General features: G+C 36.7%; 1 protein-coding gene across 1 annotated transcript in view; it reads right to left on the bottom strand.

Moving 5' to 3' along the window:
• The window catches only part of LOC142488297 (SCO-spondin-like), a 403,111-nt gene that overhangs the window by 165,790 nt on the left and 216,145 nt on the right, over nt 1-21,176 (bottom strand). Inside the window, exons 54-56 of the mRNA XM_075588669.1 lie at nt 19,494-19,697; nt 17,906-18,049; nt 13,468-13,998 (exon numbers count right to left, since the gene is read on the bottom strand). Of these exons, the coding sequence (XP_075444784.1) occupies nt 13,468-13,998; nt 17,906-18,049; nt 19,494-19,697 (879 nt within the window). The remainder of the gene's footprint in view (nt 1-13,467; nt 13,999-17,905; nt 18,050-19,493; nt 19,698-21,176) is intronic.

Below are 21,176 nucleotides of genomic sequence, written 5' to 3'. Positions count from 1 at the left end.
AATGTAATGGGGCTTATTATAGAATGTAATGGGGCTTATTATAGGATGTATAGAATGTAATGGGGTTTATTATAGGATGTATAGAATGTAATGGGGCTTATTATAGAATGTATAGAATATGATGTGGCTTATTATAGAATGTATAGAATGTAATGGGGCTTATTATAGAATGTAATGGGGCTTATTATAGGATGTATAGAATGTAATGGGGCTTATTATAGAATGTATAGAATGTAATGGGGCTTATTATAGGATGTATAGAATGTAATGGGGCTTATTATAGAATGTAATGGGCTTATTATAGAATGTATAGAATGTAATGGGGCTTATTATAGAATGTATAGAATGTAATGGGGCTTATTATAGAATGTATAGAATGTAATGGGGCTTATTATAGAATGTAATGGGGCTTATTATAGGATGTATAGAATGTAATGGGGCTTATTATAGAATGTATAGAATGTAATGGGGCTTATTATAGAATGTATAGAATGTAATGGGGCTTATTATAGAATGTATAGAATGTAATGGGGCTTATTATAGAATGTATAGAATGTAATGGGGCTTATTATAGAATGTATAGAATGTAATGGGGCTTATTATAGAATGTAATGGGGCTTATTATAGAATGTATAGAATGTAATGGGGCTTATTATAGAATGTATAGAATGTAATGGGGCTTATTATAGAATGTATAGAATGTAATGGGGATTATTATAGAATGTATAGAATGTAATGGGGCTTATTACAGGATGTATAGAATGTATAGAATGTAATGGGGCTTATTATAGGATGTATAGAATGTAATGGGGCTTATTATAGAATGTATAGAATGTAATGGGGCTTATTATAGAATGTATAGAATGTAATGGGGCTTATTATAGGATGTATAGAATGTAATGGGGCTTATTATAGAATGTATAGAATGTAATGGGGCTTATTATAGGATGTATAGAAGGTAATGGGGCTTATTATAGAATGTATAGAATGTAATGGGGCTTATTATATAATGTATAGAATGTAATGGGCTTATTATATAATGTATAGAATGTAATGGGGCGTATTATAGAATGTACAGAAAGTAATGGGGCTTATTATAGAATGTATAGAATGTAATGGGGCGTATTATAGAATGTATAGAATGTAATGGGGCTTATTATAGAATGTAATGGGGCTTATTATAGAATGTATAGAATGTAATGGGGCTTATTATAGAATGTAATGGGGCTTATTATAGGATGTATAGAATGTAATGGGGCTTATTATAGGATGTATAGAATGTAATGGGGCTTATTATAGAATGTATAGAATGTAATGGGGCTTATTATAGAATGTAATGGGGCTTATTATAGAATGTATAGAATGTAATAGGGCTTATTATAGAATGTATAGAATGTAATGGGGCTTATTATATAATGTAATGGGGCTTATTATAGAATGTATAGAATGTAATGGGGCTTATTATAGGATGTATAGAATGTAATGGGGCTTATTATAGAATGTATAGAATGTAATGGGGCTTATTATAGAATGTATAGAATGTAATGGGGCTTATTATAGAATGTATAGAATGTAATGGGGCTTATTATAGAATGTATAGAATGTAATGGGGCTTATTATAGAATGTATAGAATGTAATGGGCTTATTATAGAATGTATAGAATGTAATGGGGCGTATTATAGAATGTACAGAAAGTAATGGGGCTTATTATAGAATGTATAGAATGTAATGGGGCGTATTATAGAATGTATAGAATGTAATGGGGCTTATTATAGAATGTATAGAATGTAATGGGGCTTATTATAGAATGTATAGAATGTAATGGGGCTTATTATAGAATGTAATGGGGCTTATTATAGGATGTATAGAATGTAATGGGGCTTATTATAGGATGTATAGAATGTAATGGGGCTTATTATAGAATGTATAGAATGTAATGGGGCTTATTATAGAATGTATAGAATGTAATGGGGCTTATTATAGAATGTAATGGGGCTTATTATAGGATGTATAGAATGTAATGGGGCTTATTATAGAATGTATAGAATGTAATGGGGCTTATTATAGGATGTATAGAATGTAATGGGGCTTATTATAGAATGTAATGGGGCTTATTATAGAATGTATAGAATGTAATGGGGCTTATTATAGAATGTATAGAATGTAATGGGGCTTATTATAGAATGTATAGAATGTAATGGGGCTTATTATAGAATGTAATGGGGCTTATTATAGGATGTATAGAATGTAATGGGGCTTATTATAGAATGTATAGATTGTAATGGGGCTTATTATAGAATGTATAGAATGTAATTGGGCTTATTATAGAATGTATAGAATGTAATGGGGCTTATTATAGAATGTATAGAATGTAATGGGGCTTATTATAGAATGTATAGAATGTAATGGGGCTTATTATAGAATGTAATGGGGCTTATTATAGAATGTATAGAATGTAATGGGGCTTATTATAGAATGTATAGAATGTAATGGGGCTTATTATAGAATGTATAGAATGTAATGGGGATTATTATAGAATGTATAGAATGTAATGGGGCTTATTACAGGATGTATAGAATGTATAGAATGTAATGGGGCTTATTATAGGATGTATAGAATGTAATGGGGCTTATTATAGAATGTAATGGGGCTTATTATAGAATGTATAGAATGTAATGGGGCTTATTATAGGATGTATAGAATGTAATGGGGCTTATTATAGAATGTATAGAATGTAATGGGGCTTATTATAGGATATATAGAAGGTAATGGGGCTTATTATAGAATGTATAGAATGTAATGGGGCTTATTATAGAATGTATAGAAGGTAATGGGGCTTATTATAGAATGTATAGAATGTAATGGGGCTTATTATAGAATGTATAGAATGTAATGGGGCTTATTATAGAATGTATAGAATGTAATCGGGCGTATTATAGAATGTATAGAATGTAATGGGGCTTATTATAGAATGTATAGAATGTAATGGGGCTTATTATAGAATGTATAGAATGTAATAGGGCTTATTATAGAATGTATAGAATGTAATGGGGCTTATTATAGAATGTAATGGGGCTTATTATAGAATGTATAGAATGTAATGGGGCTTATTATAAAATGTAATGGGGCTTATTATAGGATGTATAGAATGTAATGGGGCTTATTATAGGATGTATAGAATGTAATGGGGCTTATTATAGAATGTATAGAATGTAATGGGGCTTATTATAGAATGTATAGAATGTAATGGGGCTTATTATAGAATGTAATGGGGCTTATTATAGGATGTATAGAATGTAATGGGGCTTATTATAGAATGTATAGAATGTAATGGGGCTTATTATAGGATGTATAGAATGTAATGGGGCTTATTATAGAATGTAATGGGGCTTATTATAGAATGTATAGAATGTAATGGGGCTTATTATAGAATGTATAGAATGTAATGGGGCTTATTATAGAATGTATAGAATGTAATGGGGCTTATTATAGAATGTAATGGGGCTTATTATAGGATGTATAGAATGTAATGGGGCTTATTATAGAATGTATAGAATGTAATGGGGCTTATTATAGAATGTATAGAATGTAATGGGGCTTATTATAGAATGTATAGAATGTAATGGGGCTTATTATAGAATGTATAGAATGTAATGGGGCTTATTATAGAATGTAATGGGGCTTATTATAGGATGTATAGAATGTAATGGGGCTTATTATAGAATGTATAGAATGTAATGGGGCTTATTATAGGATGTATAGAATATAATGGGGCTTATTATAGAATGTAATGGGGCTTATTATAGAATGTATAGAATGTAATGGGGCTTATTATAGAATGTATAGAATGTAATGGGGCTTATTATAGAATGTATAGAATGTAATGGGGCTTATTATAGAATGTAATGGGGCTTATTATAGGATGTATAGAATGTAATGGGGCTTATTATAGAATGTATAGAATGTAAAGGGGCTTATTATAGAATGTATAGAATGTAATGGGGCTTATTATAGAATGTATAGAATGTAATGGGGCTTATTATAGAATGTAATGGGGCTTATTATAGAATGTATAGAATGTAATGGGGCTTATTATAGAATGTATAGAATGTAATGGGGCTTATTATAGAATGTATAGAATGTAATGGGGCTTATTATAGAATGTATAGAATGTAATGGGGCTTATTATAGAATGTATAGAATGTAATGGGGCTTATTATAGAATGTAATGGGGCTTATTATAGAATGTATAGAATGTAATGGGGCTTATTATAGAATGTATAGAATGTAATGGGGCTTATTATAGAATGTATAGAATGTAATGGGGCTTATTATAGGATGTATAGAATGTAATGGGGCTTATTATAGAATGTATAGAATGTAATGGGGCTTATTATAGGATGTATAGAAGGTAATGGGGCTTATTATAGAATGTATAGAATGTAATGGGGCTTATTATAGAATGTATAGAAGGTAATGGGGCTTATTATAGAATGTATAGAATGTAATGGGGCTTATTATAGAATGTATAGAATGTAATGGGGCTTATTATAGAATGTATAGAATGTAATGGGGCTTATTACAGGATGTATAGAATGTATAGAATGTAATGGGGCTTATTATAGGATGTATAGAATGTAATGGGGCTTATTATAGAATGTATAGAATGTAATGGGGCTTATTATAGAATGTATAGAATGTAATGGTGCGTATTATAGGATGTATAGAATGTAATGGGGCTTATTATAGAATGTATAGAATGTAATGGGGCTTATTATAGGATGTATAGAAGGTAATGGGGCTTATTATAGAATGTATAGAATGTAATGGGGCTTATTATAGAATGTATAGAAGGTAATGGGGCTTATTATAGAATGTATAGAATGTAATGGGGCGTATTATAGAATGTACAGAAAGTAATGGGGCTTATTATAGAATGTATAGAATGTAATGGGGCGTATTATAGAATGTATAGAATGTAATGGGGCTTATTATAGAATGTATAGAATGTAATGGGGCTTATTATAGAATGTATAGAATGTAATGGGGCTTATTATAGAATGTAATGGGGCTTATTATAGGATGTATAGAATGTAATGGGGCTTATTATAGGATGTATAGAATGTAATGGGGCTTATTATAGAATGTATAGAATGTAATGGGGCTTATTATAGAATGTATAGAATGTAATGGGGCTTATTATAGAATGTAATGGGGCTTATTATAGGATGTATAGAATGTAATGGGGCTTATTATAGAATGTATAGAATGTAATGGGGCTTATTATAGGATGTATAGAATGTAATGGGGCTTATTATAGAATGTAATGGGGCTTATTATAGAATGTATAGAATGTAATGGGGCTTATTATAGAATGTATAGAATGTAATGGGGCTTATTATAGAATGTATAGAATGTAATGGGGCTTATTATAGAATGTAATGGGGCTTATTATAGGATGTATAGAATGTAATGGGGCTTATTATAGAATGTATAGATTGTAATGGGGCTTATTATAGAATGTATAGAATGTAATTGGGCTTATTATAGAATGTATAGAATGTAATGGGGCTTATTATAGAATGTATAGAATGTAATGGGGCTTATTATAGAATGTATAGAATGTAATGGGGCTTATTATAGAATGTAATGGGGCTTATTATAGAATGTATAGAATGTAATGGGGCTTATTATAGAATGTATAGAATGTAATGGGGCTTATTATAGAATGTATAGAATGTAATGGGGATTATTATAGAATGTATAGAATGTAATGGGGCTTATTACAGGATGTATAGAATGTATAGAATGTAATGGGGCTTATTATAGGATGTATAGAATGTAATGGGGCTTATTATAGAATGTAATGGGGCTTATTATAGAATGTATAGAATGTAATGGGGCTTATTATAGGATGTATAGAATGTAATGGGGCTTATTATAGAATGTATAGAATGTAATGGGGCTTATTATAGGATATATAGAAGGTAATGGGGCTTATTATAGAATGTATAGAATGTAATGGGGCTTATTATAGAATGTATAGAAGGTAATGGGGCTTATTATAGAATGTATAGAATGTAATGGGGCTTATTATAGAATGTATAGAATGTAATGGGGCTTATTATAGAATGTATAGAATGTAATCGGGCGTATTATAGAATGTATAGAATGTAATGGGGCTTATTATAGAATGTATAGAATGTAATGGGGCTTATTATAGAATGTATAGAATGTAATAGGGCTTATTATAGAATGTATAGAATGTAATGGGGCTTATTATAGAATGTAATGGGGCTTATTATAGAATGTATAGAATGTAATGGGGCTTATTATAAAATGTAATGGGGCTTATTATAGGATGTATAGAATGTAATGGGGCTTATTATAGGATGTATAGAATGTAATGGGGCTTATTATAGAATGTATAGAATGTAATGGGGCTTATTATAGAATGTATAGAATGTAATGGGGCTTATTATAGAATGTAATGGGGCTTATTATAGGATGTATAGAATGTAATGGGGCTTATTATAGAATGTATAGAATGTAATGGGGCTTATTATAGGATGTATAGAATGTAATGGGGCTTATTATAGAATGTAATGGGGCTTATTATAGAATGTATAGAATGTAATGGGGCTTATTATAGAATGTATAGAATGTAATGGGGCTTATTATAGAATGTATAGAATGTAATGGGGCTTATTATAGAATGTAATGGGGCTTATTATAGGATGTATAGAATGTAATGGGGCTTATTATAGAATGTATAGAATGTAATGGGGCTTATTATAGAATGTATAGAATGTAATGGGGCTTATTATAGAATGTATAGAATGTAATGGGGCTTATTATAGAATGTATAGAATGTAATGGGGCTTATTATAGAATGTAATGGGGCTTATTATAGGATGTATAGAATGTAATGGGGCTTATTATAGAATGTATAGAATGTAATGGGGCTTATTATAGGATGTATAGAATATAATGGGGCTTATTATAGAATGTAATGGGGCTTATTATAGAATGTATAGAATGTAATGGGGCTTATTATAGAATGTATAGAATGTAATGGGGCTTATTATAGAATGTATAGAATGTAATGGGGCTTATTATAGAATGTAATGGGGCTTATTATAGGATGTATAGAATGTAATGGGGCTTATTATAGAATGTATAGAATGTAATGGGGCTTATTATAGAATGTATAGAATGTAATGGGGCTTATTATAGAATGTATAGAATGTAATGGGGCTTATTATAGAATGTAATGGGGCTTATTATAGAATGTATAGAATGTAATGGGGCTTATTATAGAATGTATAGAATGTAATGGGGCTTATTATAGAATGTATAGAATGTAATGGGGCTTATTATAGAATGTATAGAATGTAATGGGGCTTATTATAGAATGTAATGGGGCTTATTATAGAATGTATAGAATGTAATGGGGCTTATTATAGAATGTATAGAATGTAATGGGGCTTATTATAGAATGTATAGAATGTAATGGGGCTTATTATAGGATGTATAGAATGTAATGGGGCTTATTATAGAATGTATAGAATGTAATGGGGCTTATTATAGGATGTATAGAAGGTAATGGGGCTTATTATAGAATGTATAGAATGTAATGGGGCTTATTATAGAATGTATAGAAGGTAATGGGGCTTATTATAGAATGTATAGAATGTAATGGGGCTTATTATAGAATGTATAGAATGTAATGGGGCTTATTATAGAATGTATAGAATGTAATGGGGCTTATTACAGGATGTATAGAATGTATAGAATGTAATGGGGCTTATTATAGGATGTATAGAATGTAATGGGGCTTATTATAGAATGTATAGAATGTAATGGGGCTTATTATAGAATGTATAGAATGTAATGGGGCTTATTATAGGATGTATAGAAGGTAATGGGGCTTATTATAGAATGTATAGAATGTAATGGGGCTTATTATAGAATGTATAGAAGGTAATGGGGCTTATTATAGAATGTATAGAATGTAATGGGGCTTATTATAGAATGTATAGAATGTAATGGGGCTTATTATAGAATGTATAGAATGTAATGGGGCTTATTATAGGATGTATAGAATGTAATGGGGCTTATTATAGGATGTATAGAAGGTAATGGGGCTTATTATAGGATGTATAGAATGTAATGGGGCTTATTATAGAATGTATAGAATGTAATGGGGCTTATTATAGAATGTATAGAATGTAATGGGGCTTATTATAGAATGTAATGGGGCTTATTATAGGATGTATAGAATGTAATGGGGCTTATTATAGAATGTATAGAATGTAATGGGGCTTCTTATAGGATGTATAGAATGTAATGGGGCTTATTATAGAATGTAATGGGGCTTATTATAGAATGTATAGAATGTAATGGGGCTTATTATAGAATGTATAGAATGTAATGGGGCTTATTATAGAATGTATAGAATGTAATGGGGCTTATTATAGAATGTAATGGGGCTTATTATAGGATGTATAGAATGTAATGGGGCTTATTATAGAATGTATAGAATGTAATGGGGCTTATTATAGAATGTATAGAATGTAATGGGGCTTATTATAGAATGTATAGAATGTAATGGGGCTTATTATAGAATGTATAGAATGTAATGGGGCTTATTATAGAATGTAATGGGGCTTATTATAGAATGTATAGAATGTAATGGGGCTTATTATAGAATGTATAGAATGTAATGGGGCTTATTATAGAATGTATAGAATGTAATGGGGCTTATTATAGAATGTATAGAATGTAATGGGGATTATTATGGAATGTATAGAATGTAATGGGGCTTATTATAGAATGTATAGAATGTAATGGGGCTTATTATAGAATGTATAGAATGTAATGGGGCTTATTATAGAATGTATAGAATGTAATGGGGCTTATTATGGAATGTATAGAATGTAATGGGGCTTATTATAGAATGTATAGAATGTAATGGGGCTTATTATAGAATGTATAGAATGTAATGGGGCTTATTATAGAATGTATAGAATGTAATGGGGCTTATTATAGAATGTAATGGGGCTTATTATAGAATGTATAGAATGTAATGGGGATTATTATGGAATGTATAGAATGTAATGGGGCTTATTACAGGATGTATAGAATGTATAGAATGTAATGGGGCTTATTATAGAATGTATAGAATGTAATGGGGCTTATTATAGAATGTATAGAATGTAATGGGGCTTATTATAGGATGTATAGAATGTAATGGGGCTTATTATAGAATGTATAGAATGTAATGGGGCTTATTATAGGATGTATAGAAGGTAATGGGGCTTATTATAGAATGTATAGAATGTAATGGGGCTTATTATAGAATGTATAGAAGGTAATGGGGCTTATTATAGAATGTATAGAATGTAATGGGGCTTATTATAGAATGTATAGAATGTAATGGGGCTTATTATAGAATGTATAGAATGTAATGGGGCTTATTATAGGATGTATAGAATGTAACGGGGCTTATTATAGGATGTATAGAAGGTAATGGGGCTTATTATAGGATGTATAGAATGTAATGGGGCTTATTAAAGGATGTATAGAAGGTAATGGGGCGTATTATAGGATGTATAGAATGTAATGGGGCTTATTATAGAATGTATAGAATGTAATGGGGCTTATTATAGGATGTATAGAATGTAATGGGGCTTATTATAGAATGTATAGAATGTAATGGGGCTTATTATAGGATGTATAGAAGGTAATGGGGCTTATTATAGAATGTATAGAATGTAATGGGGCTTATTATAGAATGTATAGAAAGTAATGGGGCTTATTATAGGATGTATAGAAGGTAATGGGGCTTATTATAGAATGTATAGAATGTAATGGGGCTTATTACAGGATGTATAGAATGTATAGAATGTAATGGGGCTTATTATAGGATGTATAGAATGTAATGGGGCTTATTATAGAATGTATAGAATGTAATGGGGCTTATTATAGAATGTATAGAATGTAATGGGGCTTATTATAGGATGTATAGAATGTAATGGGGCTTATTATAGAATGTATAGAATGTAATGGGGCTTATTATAGGATGTATAGAAGGTAATGGGGCTTATTATAGAATGTATAGAATGTAATGGGGCTTATTATAGAATGTATAGAAGGTAATGGGGCTTATTATAGAATGTATAGAATGTAATGAGCTTATTATAGGATGTATAGAATGTAATGGGGCTTATTATAGAATGTATAGAATGTAATGGGGCTTATTATAGAATGTATAGAATGTAATGGGGCTTATTATAGAATGTATAGAATGTAATGGGGCTTATTATAGGATGTATAGAATGTAATGGGGCTTATTATAGGATGTATAGAAGGTAATGGGGCTTATTATAGGATGTATAGAATGTAATGGGGCTTATTAAAGGATGTATAGAAGGTAATGGGGCTTATTATAGGATGTATAGAATGTAATGGGGCTTATTATAGAATGTAATGGGGCTTATTATAGGATGTATAGAATGTAATGGGGCTTATTATAGGATGTATAGACTGTAATGGGGCTTATTATAGAATGTATAGAATGTAATGAGCTTATTATAGGATGTATAGAATGTAATGGGGCTTATTATAGAATGTATAGAATGTAATGGGGCTTATTATAGAATGTATAGAATGTAATGGGGCTTATTATAGAATGTATAGAATGTAATGGGGCTTATTATAGGATGTATAGAATGTAATGGGGCTTATTATAGGATGTATAGAAGGTAATGGGGCTTATTATAGGATGTATAGAATGTAATGGGGCTTATTAAAGGATGTATAGAAGGTAATGGGGCTTATTATAGGATGTATAGAATGTAATGGGGCTTATTATAGAATGTAATGGGGCTTATTATAGGATGTATAGAATGTAATGGGGCTTATTATAGGATGTATAGAATGTAATGGGGCTTATTACAGGATGTATAGAATGTATAGAATGTAATGGGGCTTATTATAGGATGTATAGAATGTAATGGGGCTTATTATAGAATGTATAGAATGTAATGGGGCTTATTATAGAATGTATAGAATGTAATGGGGCTTATTATAGGATGTATAGAATGTAATGGGGCTTATTATAGGATGTATAGAAGGTAATGGGGCTTATTATAGAATGTATAGAATGTAATGGGGCTTATTATAGAATGTATAGAAGGTAATGGGGCTTATTATAGAATGTATAGAATGTAATGAGCTTATTATAGGATGTATAGAATGTAATGGGGCTTATTATAGAATGTATAGAATGTAATGGGGCTTATTATAGAATGTATAGAATGTAATGGGGCTTATTATAGAATGTATAGAATGTAATGGGGCTTATTATAGGATGTATAGAATGTAATGGGGCTTATTATAGGATGTATAGAAGGTAATGGGGCTTATTATAGGATGTATAGAATGTAATGGGGCTTATTAAAGGATGTATAGAAGGTAATGGGGCTTATTATAGGATGTATAGAATGTAATGGGGCTTATTATAGAATGTAATGGGGCTTATTATAGGATGTATAGAATGTAATGGGGCTTATTATAGGATGTATAGACTGTAATGGGGCTTATTATAGAATGTATAGAATGTAATGGGGCTTATTATAGGATGTATAGAATGTAATGGGGCTTATTATAGAATGTATAGAATGTAATGGGGCTTATTATAGAATGTATATTTCAGTTAGCCTTCACTGCCTCATACCACAGGCATTGACTGTATGCTATCTGACACTTATAGTGCTTATGTGTAGTTTTCCAACAGTTTTGGATTAACCATTGGGTTACTTACCCCACTAGCACATACTGTATTTAGTTCATTCTGTTCACCATTTATTCTGGTACCATTTTTTACCCACCTAATAAAGCATTTACTTTATACCATTTATAGGTTTGGTTCAGATTATTCCTGTGTTGTTGCTTTTTTATTAGGGTGACCTACCCTTCAGACTTTGAGTGCATTAATAGGCCCTTATCTGTATGCATTGTGTCTTTGCATCATACAGGGTTCTTTGTGTTTTTGATTAGTCCCCTCGCCCTATTGCACCAGTCTGATCAGTGACCCTAGCGGTCAAACTAGGTTGAAGGGGGTCAACCCCTCTTTTGTTCTATTGTAGTACCATCAACATCATCAATATTATTATTATTTTAGCATCATGTTTAGATCAAGTTGACGTTTCACTTACTCTGTCCCCCTCATTAGCATTTTCATACCCATTTTTATTATGGTCACAATGGAGAGATCTAGATATAAATGTTAATCAGATCTCTATGTAAGAATTTTCTAAGATATTTTAAAATGAGCTGGCTTTGATCATTGCAACTTTTGAATCATTGCTACATTTTGTTTTACAATTAACTAAAAAAAAAAGAAAGCTAATTGGGTCTGAGCTCCTAAATACCTGAACAGGGTATTCAACATTAAAACAAAGGTGTTGCATAGCCAAGTGCAATAGTGAGACTGAACCTTTAAGAATTGATTGATTTCTCTTGTCTCTCTTCAGTGAATAAGTTCTGTAGTGTGCAGGACACATGCTTTGGATTCCTGAGCCAGTAGTCTTGCACTGGGTAAGTAGTACATTGTAAATCTCCTATTACTGGATTAATACAGTAACCGTTTGCCCTTCCTTTACCTAGAACATTAAAGTCACACGGGCAATTCAGTGTAGATAAGAAATAGTCATGCCACAAACCTTGAGCTATAGGTGTAGCATTAAGTTCTTGACGGCCCCCTGGTCTAAAGTGTCCCCCGTCATCTCGGCTCCTTTCTGGTGGAACCTCAATGGGCTCCTTCCAAACAATGACTGTACCACCCCCACCAGGCTTCAAGCTGGCATGATGTTCTCCAGGTACAGCGATATACTCAGGCTTGATGGGTCTCATGCCTGGCTCACCACTTCCCCCAGACCCAGTGCTCATTGTAGGGGGAATATTACTTTGAGTCCTCATTTCATTATACATCTCTCTGGTGACTGGTGTACCTGTGTGATACTGGAGGGGTGGCCGGGCTTCCTCTGATGTAGACCACCCTTCTCCGGGAGTCTGTCTAGTGGCTAAACCTGGAATTACAGTTGGTGGTGCATTGGTCATTGGCTCTGTGTTGACATGGGGGGTCCCAGACCTACCCTGTGACAGTGTTTGTCCTTGAAGTCTTGTGGGCCAGCCCTCCTCTGGTGAAACTGATCCCATTGTTAGACCAGGGGGGCCTGTCCTTACCCAAGCTGGAGTAGGTGTTGTGCTTTCACGGGTATATTCTGGTGATGTAGTGTGGAATGGTGCATACCTATCTGCACTCTTCCCAGGTGTCCCTGTGTGAGAAGTTCCCTTCCCTGTCACTGATTCTCCTATTTCTATACTTAAGCCTGGTAAACCTGCCAGTTCTGGACTGCCATCTACATTCGACTTTGTGTTCAATGTCCATTTGTCCTTACCAGCAAACGGTGTGGCTAATCCAGGAATGCCTGTCTGGTAGCCATTGGTGTAAACTCCAGGAACTCCTGCAATTTCACTTCCCTCAGGAGCTTGGCTCTGACTGGCCGTAATTGCAGCCATTAATGGTGTACTGCTTCCTGGCTTGAATGTAATTCCAGGGGTTGTTACTGTCCATGCAAGTCCAGGAGAACCTGGTGAAAACTCTCCATGTCCCGGAGTCCCTCGCATGGAATGGCTTGGTTCTCCTTTCTGTTCAGGTCTCTCTGGCATTCTGATCCCAGGCTTTCCACTGACTTCATGCTTCTCCTGAATGCCTGGCTGTCCAGTAATGCCAATTCCAGGTGTTACGCCATGTCCTGGTTTCACACTTAATAGCCCTGGACTTCCAGTTGGTTGAGAATGATAATGCAGTCCTGGTTCTCCAGTATCTCCAGGCCTCCTAGTAGCTTTACCAGGAAGCTGAGAGCCGGGCTTCTGGATACTCCCAAGAGATGTTGTGTCTGACGAGGGCTTAGATGTTAGGTCATTTTCTAGGTAGAAAAAACACAGCATCAACATTTTAACAGAAATAATGTGGTACAGGACACAATGTTTTAGTTCTCAAGCTAAGGATTGCAAATGACATTTACTGATATCACTCTGAGGTTCAGCTTTTTTTTTTTAAAGATCTGGGAAACCTGGGAAGATAAGGAGTCAGTGATTAAATTGTAACACTGGCACTTGAAATCTAGCCTGTGTAACTCGTAACTCAAATGATTATCCCCAAAAATCATTGCTTCATTAAATGAATATCATATTATTCATTAAATTCATTCATGACATTCATTAAATGTATTAATATAAATGAATATCAACATTATAAAATACATCTTCAGCAGCTTAGACTTCTTACAGTAGGTCCCTGTTTCTTGAATCTATTACAAAGCCTACTTTGCATGCACAGCTTCCTCTTAGGCCGTGATTATACCCAACGCGGCCGGCGGCGCCGCGCTATGTGCCATGCTATGCGCCGCAGCTCCAAATCAAACAATTAAAGTGTACATGCCCAGCCCGACGCACACGCAGACAGTACTGCAGGGCGGCAGACCAGAGACCAGACCTGGGATTTTGTTTTCTTCAGGCGACGGCAATGTCACGTGAGCGGTTCAGCCAATGAGGGCGAACCTCCCACGGCCACGCCTCCACCACGCCTCCCTGTCTCCTCCGGCTGCCTCCTGCCTGCAGGATGTAATGCTTATTCATATCCATATTAGGACTTTATATCTATGCACACACGAAATGCATTCGTTTCAAACTGTATCCAGCATCCTAGATGCCTATACTCTGCAGGATATATTTGACAGTTATATAAAAAATATATATTGGCTGTCTAAAGTGAATCAATGACATACAAGGAGTGTGCATCAATAGGGTTCTTTCTCTTTCGTGGATAGCAATTTGTCTCTCTCCCTGATAGCATCCGTCTAGTAAGTTTTTCAAAGGCTGAGCAGGGACCTCCCCTCTTTCGCTGTGGATAAGATGGAGTCCTAGCCTGTGATTTCTCTGTTCCTTGATAGAATCCCATTCTCACAATGTGATAAGATGGGGGCCTGGCCTGTGATTTCTCTGTTCCTTGTCACAATCCCATTCTCACAATGTGATAAGATGGGGGCCTGGTCTGTGATTTCTCTGTTCCTTGTCACAATCCCATTCTCACAATGTGATAAGATGGGGGCCCGGTCTGTGATTTCTCTGTTCCTTGTCACAATCCCATTCTCACAATGTGATAAGATGGGGGCCTGGCCTGTGATTTCTCTGTTCCTTGTCACAATCCCATTCTCACAATGTGATAAGATGGGGGCCTGGCCTGTGATTTCTCTGTTCCTTGTCACAATCCCATTCTCACAATGTGATAAGATGGGGGCCTGGCCTGTGATTTCTCTGTTCCTTGATAGAATCCCATTCTCACAATGTGATAAGATGGGGGCCTGGCCTGTGATTTCTCTGTTCCTTGTCACAATCCCATTCTCACAATGTGATAAGATGGGGGCCCGGCCTGTGATTTCTCTGTTCCTTGTCACAATCCCATTCTCACAATGTGATAAGATGGGGGCCTGGTCTGTGATTTCTCTGTTCCTTGTCACAATCCCATTCTCACAATGTGATAAGATGGGGGCCCGGTCTGTGATTTCTCTGTTCCTTGTCACAATCCCATTCTCACAATGTGATAAGATGGGGGCCTGGTCTGTGATTTCTCTGTTCCTTGTCACAATCCCATTCTCACAATGTGATAAGATGGGGGCCCGGTCTGTGATTTCTCTGTTCCTTGTCACAATCCCATTCTCACAATGTGATAAGATGGGGGCCTGGCCTGTGATTTCTCTGTTCCTTGATAGAATCCCATTCTCACAATGTGATAAGATGGGGGCCTGGCCTGTGATTTCTCTGTTCCTTGATAGAATCCCATTCTCACAATGTGATAAGATGGGGGCCCGGCCTGTGATTTCTCTGTTCCTTGTCACAATCCCATTCTCACAATGTGATAAGATGGGGGCCTGGCCTGTGATTTCTCTGTTCCTTGATAGAATCCCATTCTCACAATGTGATAAGATGGGGGCCTGGCCTGTGATTTCTCTGTTCCTTGTCACAATCCCATTCTCACAATGTGATAAGATGGGGGCCCGGTCTGTGATTTCTCTGTTCCTTGTCACAATCCCATTCTCACAATGTGATAAGATGGGGGCCTGGTCTGTGATTTCTCTGTTCCTTGTCACAATCCCATTCTCACAATGTGATAAGATGGGGGCCTGGTCTGTGATTTCTCTGTTCCTTGTCACAATCCCATTCTCACAATGTGATAAGATGGGGGCCTGGCCTGTGATTTCTCTGTTCCTTGATAGAATCCCATTCTCACAATGTGATAAGATGGGGGCCTGGCCTGTGATTTCTCTGTTCCTTGTCACAATCCCATTCTCACAATGTGATAAGATGGGGGCCTGGCCTGTGATTTCTCTGTTCCTTGTCACAATCCCATTCTCACAATGTGATAAGATGGGGGCCTGGCCTGTGATTTCTATGTTCCTTGTCACAATCCCATTCTCACAATGTGATAAGATGGGGGCCCGGTCTGTGATTTCTCTGTTCCTTGTCACAATCCCATTCTCACAATGTGATAAGATGGGGGCCCGGTCTGTGATTTCTCTGTTCCTTGATAGAATCCCATTCTCACAATGTGATAAGATGGGGGCCTGGCCTGTGATTTCTCTGTTCCTTGTCACAATCCCATTCTCACAATGTGATAAGATGGGGGCCCGGTCTGTGATTTCTCTGTTCCTTGTCACAATCCCATTCTCACAATGTGATAAGATGGGGGCCTGGTCTGTGATTTCTCTGTTCCTTGTCACAATCCCATTCTCACAATGTGATAAGATGGGGGCCCGGTCTGTGATTTCTCTGTTCCTTGTCACAATCCCATTCTCACAATGTGATAAGATGGGGGCCCGGTCTGTGATTTCTCTGTTCCTTGTCACAATCCCATTCTCACAATGTGATAAGATGGGGGCCTGGCCTGTGATTTCTCTGTTCCTTGATAGAATCCCATTCTCACAATGTGATAAGATGGGGGCCCGGTCTGTGATTTCTCTGTTCCTTGATAGAATCCCATTCTCACAATGTGATAAGATGGGGGCCTGGCCTGTGATTTCTCTGTTCCTTGTCACAATCCCATTCTCACAATGTGATAAGATGGGGGCCCGGTCTGTGATTTCTCTGTTCCTTGTCACAATCCCATTCTCACAATGTGATAAGATGGGGGCCCGGCCTGTGATTTCTCTGTTCCTTGATAGAATCCCATTCTCACAATGTGATAAGATGGGGGCCCGGTCTGTGATTTCTCTGTTCCTTGTCACAATCCCATTCTCACAATGTGATAAGATGGAGGCCTGGCCTGTGATTTCTCTGTTCCTTGTCACAATCCCATTCTCACAATGTGATAAGATGGGGGCCCGGCCTGTGATTTCTCTGTTCCTTGTCACAATCCCATTCTCACAATGTGATAAGATGGGGGCCTGGTCTGTGATTTCTCTGTTCCTTGTCACAATCCCATTCTCACAATGTGATAAGATGGAGGCCCGGTCTGTGATTTCTCTGTTCCTTGTCACAATCCCATTCTCACAATGTGATAAGATGGGGGCCTGGCCTGTGATTTCTCTGTTCCTTGATAGAATCCCATTCTCACAATGTGATAAGATGGGGGCCCGGCCTGTGATTTCTCTGTTCCTTGTCACAATCCCATTCTCACAATGTGATAAGATGGGGGCCTGGCCTGTGATTTCTCTGTTCCTTGTCACAATCCCATTCTCACAATGTGATAAGATGGGGGCCCGGCCTGTGATTTCTCTGTTCCTTGATAGAATCCCATTCCCACGGTGTCTTTTCTAAGACTTAAACGTGACTCACCTCTGGGACCCTCTGCTGTGGATGGGGAGATCGGGGTAACTGATTTAACTTCACTGCTCTCGTTGGATGTCATCTCGAGCCAGTCTGGTGGGCGCCCAGTCTCTTTGGGGACATCTGAGGGATATTCAGTCAATGGGACGGCCCCTTGTAAGGAAGAAACAATATTTATAGGGTTTCTGACCAACTCATCTACATACTACAGTAAAGCTTTATAACCAGCAGTGTTAATCAGTGAAATGAAATGATATAGAAATAAGATATCCATACTGTACTTCCATATATCAGAATTAAGCTAGAGACATCACAGTGTAATATACAGTACATGTTTTATAAAATGTTGTATAAAAAGTATGTTTGCTAGGTAGCACTCCACAAATAACTAAATGTATAAATATAAACTGAAGATAAATTGGTGCACAGAGGCAGGGGGGACCTCTGACCCCCCCGAAAGAATTATATATATAGTGCAGAATAAATGAGTTCTTCAGTATTAGGTGATACCTTTTTTATTGGACTAACAATTTATGTCATAGGACAAGCTTTCGAGAGTTCTCCTCTCTTCTTCAGGTCAAGCAATACTGATTTACACAGGAATATATATATGTGTATATATATACACAGAGGGGCCCCAGCACGCAAATAGATACAATAGACAATTGTCAATTTGAATAAGTCAATAAAGGTATATTTAGCAAAATTAGTAGCAGCTGTACAATATCCCCAAATGCAGGGTCTGGAGATCACATCTCGCGAAACAACAACTACAATAATGTGGAGGGAAGGGAGTGGTTGGGGGTGAAAAAAAGGGGGATGGAGGATAACAACAATGTGACGACAAAAGGAGGGGAAAAGGCAGGAAAAACGTATAATACACGTAAAAAATGTAGGGTGAAAAAAGTAGGGGGGCAACGCATGTTTTGGGGCCTCTGACGCCCCTTCTTCAAGATAGAAATGTTCTGTGGTACTTCCCTAATTAACACCCCTCCAACACCAAAATCTCTAGATAAACAGATACTGAGCACATATGATTCCCTAGATGTATAAACCTAGTCTAAATAACATCAAGGTAATCTAACCTGTATAGTGCAGGTAATCACAAAATATGATCAAGGGAATGTGAATAAGTAATATTGCTAAATCCTATAACTTGTATAATGACTATATTGAGATAATCATAAAATTTATTTGCTTCACAAATGCGGTCTAGGACATTTGGTCGCGTCCGTTTCGCTGCGACTCATTCCACCACCGGAAGCTTCTACTGCCGGCCACTTCACCGCCAAGGTAAGCGCCTTACCCTAAAAAAAACTTAAATTAACCCCCTATGTTTCTTTAAAAAAACAAACCTAGGTTGTAAGCTTATCGGGGCAGGCGCCGCCTGTGTAACTCTACGTACAGCGCTGGGTACCGCGTTCTATATTGTCATTGGGAGGCGCGGTGAGCCCCACCGGCAGAAATGCACTATATGAAATAAAGTTATTACTAGTAACCCCGGCTCCCGGAGAATACGGTCATACGGTAACGAGAGATTCCCACACTAGGATTCAAACCCTGACTGGTGAAGCTGGGGCCCTGGCTGTGTACTTACCACATCCCTCCTCGTCAGAGAAATCCCGGCAGTCCGCTCTCCCGTCACACAGAGCGCTGGAGGCATCGAGGCACTCACCGCTGCGACACTCAAACTGCCCGTGCTGGCAGCGAGATGGCTTCGCCTCACCGGAGCGGGTGACAATGACAGATATTGGGGTCCCAGAACTGGGGCTCTCTGGTACTGAGGTCACAGTGGGCTCTTCTAAAAAAAACATGCCGGGCCACAAAGAGTTAAGAGGTCATTTTCAGGTGACTTTGAAGATGCTTTAGTGATATTGTCTGTGATAGAGCAGACAGAACATGCAGACGTTATTATTCAGTGTAACAACCCACTAAACTGTACTTATATACCATATAATATATACCATATATAGTCCTATCCACCAAAGCTCTCCATAGAGGAAATGTGTGCAAGTAATCAATCTCCCCAAAAACTGGGGGGAAAGTCACAGCGTAAACAGCGCCCTGTTTCTCAAAGAAGGATTGTACCAGTATGGACCAGTAACAGAGCCCTATTTATCAGTGAGAAGGATTGTACCAGTATGGACCAGTAACAGAGCCCTATTTATCAGTGAGAAGGATTGTACCAGTATGGACCAGTTTCAGAGCCCTATTTATCAGTGAGAAGGATTGTACCAGTATGGACCAGTAACAGAGCCCTATTTATCAGTGAGGAGAAGGATTGTACCAGTATGGACCAGTAACAGAGCCCTATTTCTCAGTGAGGAGAAGGATTGTACCAGTATGGACCAGTTTCAGGGCCCTATTTTTCAAAGAAGGATTGTACCAGTATGGACCAGTTACAGAGCCCTATTTATCAGTGAGGAGAAGGATTGTACCAGTATGGACCAGTTACAGAGCCCTATTTATAAGTGAGGAGAAGGATTGTACCAGTATGGACAAGTAACAGAGCCCTATTTCTCATGGAAGAGAAGGATTGTACCAGTATGGACCAGTTTCAGAGCCCTATTTATCAGTGAGGAGAAGGATTGTACCAATATGGACCAGTCACAGAGCCCTATTTATAAGTGAGGAGAAGGATTGTACCAGTATGGACAAGTAACAGAGCCCTATTTCTCATGGAAGAGAAGGATTGTACCAGTATGGACCAGTTTCAGAGCCCTATTTATCAGTGAGGAGAAGGATTGTACCAGTATGGACCAGTTACAGAGCCCTATTTATAAGTGAGGAGAAGGATTGTACCAATATGGACCAGTCACAGAGCCCTATTTATCAGTGAGGAGAAGGATTGTACCAGTATGGACCAGTTACAGAGCCCTATTTATCAGTGAGGAGAAGGATTTTACCAGTATTGACCAGTTTCAGAGCCCTATTTATCAGTGAGGAGAAGGATTGTACCAGTATGGACCAGTTTCAGAGCCCTATTTATCAGTGAAGAGAAGGATTGTACCAGTATGGACCAGTTACAGAGCCCTATTTCTCAGTGAGGAGAAGGATTGTACCAGTATTGACCAGTTTCAGAGCCCTATTTATCAGTGAGGAGAAGGATTGTACCAGTATGGACCAGTTACAGAGCCCTATTTATAAGTGAGGAGAAGGATTGTACCAGTATGGACTAGTTACAGAGCCCTATTTATAAGTGAGGAGAAGGATTGTACCAGTATGGACCAGTTACAGAGCCCTATTTCTCACGGAAGAGAAGGATTGTACCAGTATGGAC

This window comes from Ascaphus truei, chromosome 2 (assembly GCF_040206685.1).
Source record: "Ascaphus truei isolate aAscTru1 chromosome 2, aAscTru1.hap1, whole genome shotgun sequence".
Taxonomy (NCBI): Eukaryota; Metazoa; Chordata; class Amphibia; order Anura; family Ascaphidae; genus Ascaphus; species Ascaphus truei.
The sequence above is the reverse complement of the archived record's forward strand: the minus strand, read 5'-3'. Positions and strand labels throughout refer to the sequence as shown.